The following is a 6,244-nucleotide window of genomic DNA, read 5'->3' on the forward strand; positions in this document are numbered from 1 at the left end:
GATTTGTGGCTGTGTGGAGACTGGTTCCCTGGAGAAACAACAGAGAAATTTCAGGACGAACCCTCAAAGTGCAAAGGGGGCACTGCAGTTCAGGGAGTGGGGAGGGCAACTCAGCAGGGGGCGCTCTTCCGTCCAAGTCAGGGATTTTTCTCGTGCCGCAGTGTTGGACTCGCATGTGCTGCTCTACAGATAGATGTGCCAGGGACCAGGTTCGTGGCATATCGCTCAGATTCCTTTCACTTCTTTTCTTATATTATTTGTTCGTTTCAAGGCACAAGGTTAAACCCACATCCCAGCAGTCAGGGAGAATTCTGAACAACCCACTAAAGTTTCTGTTGTGTGGAAGGCCTGAGGCCCTGTTGCAGTAGGGGCTGCACCCACAGAAGGCCAGAGACAGCCCCTGTCCCAAAGAGCTTACAAGAGAAATGGGTGGGAGAAAAGGATATTTTTTCCACCATTTCTCAGGTGGGGAAGTGAACCCCAAGATGATGTCATTCACCTAAGTTCCTGCCTCACCCTCATTAACCCTGGCGTGAATGTATTACCTCCTCCCTCACCCCAGCCCTGGGTAACTTTATTGACCGCAAACATTACCTGAACCCTAACATCACCGAACTGCCCTGCCTCTATCCGAGGAGAATTCCTTTCACCTTTTCCCCAGAGCTAACCCTAGGATAACACCAGTGCCCATCTTCTTTGCCCTGGGAAAACTCCCCTGACATCCATCCCAACCTTGACCCTGGAATAACTGCACCAACCTCCACCCCAGTCGGGATCTGGATCCGGAGTGATGGAAGCGTCTTAAAAGTGAGCAGCCACTGGCACCCGAATAGTGGGCAAGCCACCTGTGCTGCCCATGCCCCTGACACCCCGCCCTCACATCACCTCTTCCCCCAATGCCCTGCCTTCCACTCTCTCCTCTCTGCTCCCTCCCTGCATTGCTCGGGGTGCATTAAGGAGGAATATTGAGTCTGAGCACAGAGTTGATTTTACCTCTCTGTTTGGCACTGGCACGATCGCTGCTGGTAGAGTGTACCATTCTGGTGTTCACAATTCCAGAAGGGGGATGATAAATTGGAGAGGGTTCAGAAAAGAGCCATGAGAATAATTGAAGGAGTAGAAAATGTGCCTTGTAAGGATAGATTTAAAGAGTCTGAGCTATGCAGATGTGTGTAATAAGGCTGAGATGTTCAAAGTCCTCTACAAGGTTCAGATCTCCAAGGCCGGCTAATTTCAATGCAGATGGAGTGTGCATCTCCCTCAGGCTGCTTTGAACATGTCAGCCTTACAGTGTGTCAAAGACAGCTGGGGATCTTTAGGAGCATTTCCATGACTTGTGGAGCTCCAGATAGATTGATGGGGCTGTGTGGGGATGTGGGGGAGAGAGAGAGGCTCACAAAAGCCATGGAGCAGCCATGCAGATGTATAAGTGGAGGTATTTCCACACAGAGCCACTGTGCTGCATATCAATGTTCAGGCTTTTGACCCCCTCTCAGTTTTCTCAGAGCCGCTTTCACCTCCTTGTTCCTCAATGTGTAGATGGCCGGATTCAGCATGGGCGTGACCACATTGCCGAAGATCTGCACAGCAGTCACCAGCACTTGGCTCAGGTGGGGCTGCGTGTAGATCAGGGCACATTGTCCGTAGAACAGCGTCACCACTGTGAGATGCGAGGCGCAAGTGGAGGCCGCTTTGCGCCGCCCTTCGGACGAGTTCATCTTCAGGACGGAGAACATGATTCGGATGTAGGAAGCGAGGATGAGGTGGAAGCAGGTCATGGGCACCACCCCAGTGTTGGTCAAAGTCACGGTCTCAATAACGTATGTGTCTGCACAGGCCAGTTTGACCACTGGGAAAATGTCACAGAAGAAATAGTCCACCACATTGGACCCACAGTAGGGCAGCGTGAAGGTCAGGCTGGTGAGGATGGTGGAGTGGAAAAAGCTTGTGATCCAGGTGCCAGCAGCCAATAGGATGCACATCTTCCGGTTCATAATGAGCCGGTAGCGCAGTGGGTGGCAGATGGCCACGTACCGGTCGTAGGCCATGACGGTGTAGAGCAGGCACTCGGTGCTGCCCAGGAAGTGGTAGAAGAAGACCTGGGACATGCACCCACCTAGCGAAATGACCCTACTCTGAAACCAAAGATTGGTCAGCATTTTGGGAGTACTGATGGAGGAATAACCAATGTCCAGCACGGAGAGATTGCAGAGGAAGAAATACATGGGGGTGTGCAAGCGGGGGTCAGTGAGGATGGCTGAGAAGATGAGCAGGTTGCCCAGCAGTGTGCAGAGGTAGAAGGCTAAGAAGGTGATGAAAATGATGGTCTGGAGGCCGTTGGCATCGGGGATCCCTAAGAGGATGAAATGAGTCACCACAGTGTGGTTGACCAGCCTCATGTGGGACTCATTCCTAGGTAGGGGAGAGAAATAATGTCAGTGAGCTACTGAAACAAAAAGACCTGTTGTCATATAGCTGCAATGATCCACTGCCCCCATCATACACTGCCATTGGGAGCGGTGTGTATTTCTCTCACTGGATAGCCAGCTGGGGTCATGGGCTCATTGGGCTGGCGCTGATCATAGAGAGAGAAAATATCTGCCTTTAAGATCTTACTGTCTAGAGAAAAAGAGACAATGGGGACGTCTATTCTATTCTATTCTATTCTATTCTATTCATGTTCTTCTCTTCTCTCCTCATGTACTCCAATTTCTTCAGTTCCATTCTATCTAGGCCTTTACCCCCCATTCTCACCACAGTACCTCAAAGCCTTGCGTTTGTGGCTAGCTTTTCTCACTAGTAGGCTGCTTCGTGCCACACCCCACAGAGACACACAGTAAGAGAAAGTCCCTGTCTGAATGTGATACACCTTTAATAGCTGAGAGTGACAAAGGATTAATTAGCCACCTATAACGGATGGGGAAACTGAGTCACAAAGCAATTTAGTGAGTTACTGAAGGGCAATCAGGGACTCTTCTACAGAGACTGTACTGGAACCCAGATCTCCAGTGTCCCAGGCCTTTGTCTTACCCACAAGATAATGGTTTACAAATAATTCCCGTGGGCTCTCTTTCTTCTGCGCAACCGATCCCCAAACTGATTTTTCACCTTGCTCTCCGGTCACCCTAGTTGAGTTGATACAGTTCTCAGTTACATAATCCTATAGCCATCTGCTCACCCTCCTTCTCCCTTTATGGCTGCCCTGAGCCCATGGCTTGGAAGTAAAGAGAGATTTCCCACTGTCCATCAGCAGCTACTGCGGTTTTTTAAATCAATGTGCACAATTTCTGCACTGAACTTTCATTCCAGGTTTTCATTTCTCAAGCTGCATAGTCTGGATTTGTGGCTCTGTGGAAACTTGTTCCCTTGAGAAACAAGAAAGAAATTTTCAGACAAACCCCCGCAGTGCAAAGGGGCACTGCAGGTCAGGGAGCGGTGAGGGCAACTCAGTAGGGGGCACCCTTCCCTCCGAGTCAGGGCTGTTTCTCCTGCCGCGGTGTTGGGCTCGCATGTGCTATTCTGCAGATAGATGTGCCAGCGGTCAGGCTCATGGCATCTCCCCCAGAGTCCTTTCACTTCTTTTCTTGTATTATTTGTTCATTTCAAGGCACAAGGTTAAACCCACATCCCAGCAGTCAGGGAGAATTCTGAACAACCCACTAAAGTTTCTGTTGTGTGGAAGACCCGAGGCCCTGTTGCAGTAGGGGCTGCACCCACACAAGGCCAGAGACAGTCCCTGTCCCAAAGGGCTTATAAGAGAAATGGGTGGGAGAAAAGGATATTTTTTCCACTGTGTCTCAGGTGGGGAAGTGAACCCCAAGGAGATGATGTTCTTCACCCAAGTTCCTGCCTCACCCTCATTAGCCTTGGCATGAATGTATTCACTTTCTGCCTCACCTCAACATTGGGTAACTTTATTGACCGCATGCATCGACTGAACCCTAGCGGCACCCAACTATCCTATCTCAATCCGAGCAGAATTTCTTTGACCTTTTCCCTAACACTAACCCTAGGATAACACCAGCATCCTCCTCTCTCACCCTGGGAAAACTCCACTGACGTCCATCCCAACCCTACCCCTGAAATAACTCCACCAATCTCCTTTCCAGTCAAGATCTGCATCAGGAGTGACAGAAGCTCTCTAAAAGTGAGGATCCACTGGCACCTGAACCTTTGCGCCACCCTTCGGCCAAATTCATATTCAAGACAGAATAGATGATCCTGACGTAGGATGTGAGAATGAGGAGGAAGCAAGTTATGGGCACCAGACTAATGTTTGTCAAGATCACGGTCTCGACGATGTACGTTTCTGCACAAGCCAGCTTGACCACCGAGAAGATGTCACAGAAGAAATAGTCCACCGCACTGCACCCACAGTAGGGCAGCGTGAAGGTCAGGCTGGTGAGGATGGTGGTGTGGAAGGAACTGGTGATCCAGGTGCCAGCGGCTAAAAGGGCACACACCCTCCAGTTCATGATGAGCCGGTAGCGCAGCGGGTGGCAGATGGCCACGTACCGGTCATAGGCCGTGATAGTGTAGAGCAGGGACTCGGTGATGCTCAGGAAGTGGTAGAAGAAGATCTTGGACATGCACCCACCTACCGAGATGACCCTACTCTGAAACCAAAGGTTGGTCAGCATTTTGGGAGTTCTGATGGAGGAAAACCCAATGACCAGCACGGAGAGATTGCAGAGGAAGAAATACATGGGAGTGTGCAAGCGGGGGTCAACGAGGATGGCTGAGAAGATGAGCAGGTTGCCCAGCAGTGTGCAGAGGTAGAAGGCTAAGAAGGTGATGAAGAGAATGGTCTGGAGGCCGTTGGCATTGGGGATTCCTAAGAGGATGAAATGAGTCACCACAGTGTGGTTGACCAGCCCCATGTGGGACTCATTCCTGGGTAGGGGAGAGAAATAATGCCAGTGAGTTACTGAAACAAAAAGACCTATTGGTAGAGGGCCAATAGGTTAATGGGGACGTCTATTCTATTCTATTCTATTCTATTCTATTCTATTCTATTCATGTTGTTCTCTTCTGTCCTCCCATACCCCAATTTGTTCACTTCTATTCTATCTAGGCCCTTGCCCCCCATTCTCACCACAGTACCTCAGAGCCTTGCGTTTATGGTTAACGTTTCTCACTAGTGGTTTGTTCTCTTTCTCTCTCTGTCCCTCCCTGCAGAGGAATGGCCGTGTGTGTAGGTCAGCACTGTGTTTTCATTTGTTGTTATAAATGCATGAGCTGGGACGTGTTTGTATTAAGAAAGAGGGGGAGGATGGATCATATAAACCAATGATTGTGTTGGTGAATGACCTCAGCTTTGTTAGTGCTGTGAGTTGTTTGGGGCTATTTATAGGGGTCCCAGAGGGAAGGAAAAGGAAAGAAGGAAAACGGGAAAAGCCACAGCCAGAAGTGTTGGAAATAGGGGTGCTGGGGGTTCGGCAGCACCCACTGGCTTGACGGGGTTTCCATCATATGGTTCAATGGCACTCAGCACCCTCACTACACAAATTGTTCCAAGGCCCCTAGACACAGCTTGTCATCGCTCTGCTGTGAAAAGCAGGCTGGGCTCTCTAGATGGGACAGGGGCTTTTTAAGGTGAGATTTGAAAGACAATGACAAAGTGTCTGTTTGCATTTTGCCAGAGAGTGTCCCAGGCAGGAGAGCCATGGGAAGGGGAGATGCTGGTGGGTTCAGATTAAGACAGATGGAGAGAGGAAGATAAATGATACAGAGACAGGCAGGCAGGTACTGTACAGGGGTGGATGGCTGGGCGGCTGGATCGATTTCTCTCTAAAGAAAATATTTGGCTGACACCTTCCTTGGCACAAGGTAGATTGACAGGTTCAGAGACAAACACAGACTGAGGGACCTAGAGAGAAGAACTTTACCAAAGCAGGGGCCTTACACTGGATGCATTGGGAGAGGCCACTCCAGCTGATTTCCTTTCTGTCCCCTGGTCGTGATCCTCTTTAGCACCATCCAGCTTTCTTATCCCAAATGGCCCATCGCCCAGGAGAGGTGCACAGCCTGGGTGCTTGGTATCCAACCGGGAGACCTAATCTGCAGCATATCACCCCACGCTGCTGCAGACCTCACAACTTTCTCACAGCTTACAGCCTCCTTACAGCTCTCATATAAAGATACAGTTCTTTATATCTCCTTCAGGCCCCTCAGGACCAGGACCCTAAATCCCAATGAGGATCCTGGTCTGAGATCTGGTTGAGTCTCCAATTAACGTAGATTG

At 50.0% G+C, this 6,244-nt stretch overlaps 2 protein-coding genes across 2 annotated transcripts; both read right to left on the bottom strand.

The window, feature by feature from the left end:
• Positions 1–1,466: 1,466 nt before the first annotated feature.
• LOC127031765 (olfactory receptor 958-like) lies at positions 1,467–2,399 on the bottom strand. Its single transcript, XM_050918804.1, has one exon. The coding sequence runs from the start codon at positions 2,397–2,399 to the stop codon at positions 1,467–1,469; it is 933 nt and encodes a 310-aa protein (XP_050774761.1).
• A 1,722-nt stretch (positions 2,400–4,121) lies between these two features.
• Positions 4,122–4,883, bottom strand: LOC127031767 (olfactory receptor 958-like). The gene has a single exon (XM_050918805.1). It carries the CDS (start codon positions 4,878–4,880, stop codon positions 4,122–4,124), a length of 759 nt encoding a protein of 252 aa, XP_050774762.1. The 5' UTR covers positions 4,881–4,883.
• Between the last annotated feature and the right edge of the window lie 1,361 nt (positions 4,884–6,244).

The sequence above is a fragment of the Gopherus flavomarginatus genome, chromosome 11 (assembly GCF_025201925.1).
Source record: "Gopherus flavomarginatus isolate rGopFla2 chromosome 11, rGopFla2.mat.asm, whole genome shotgun sequence".
Lineage (NCBI taxonomy): Eukaryota > Metazoa > Chordata > Testudines > Testudinidae > Gopherus > Gopherus flavomarginatus.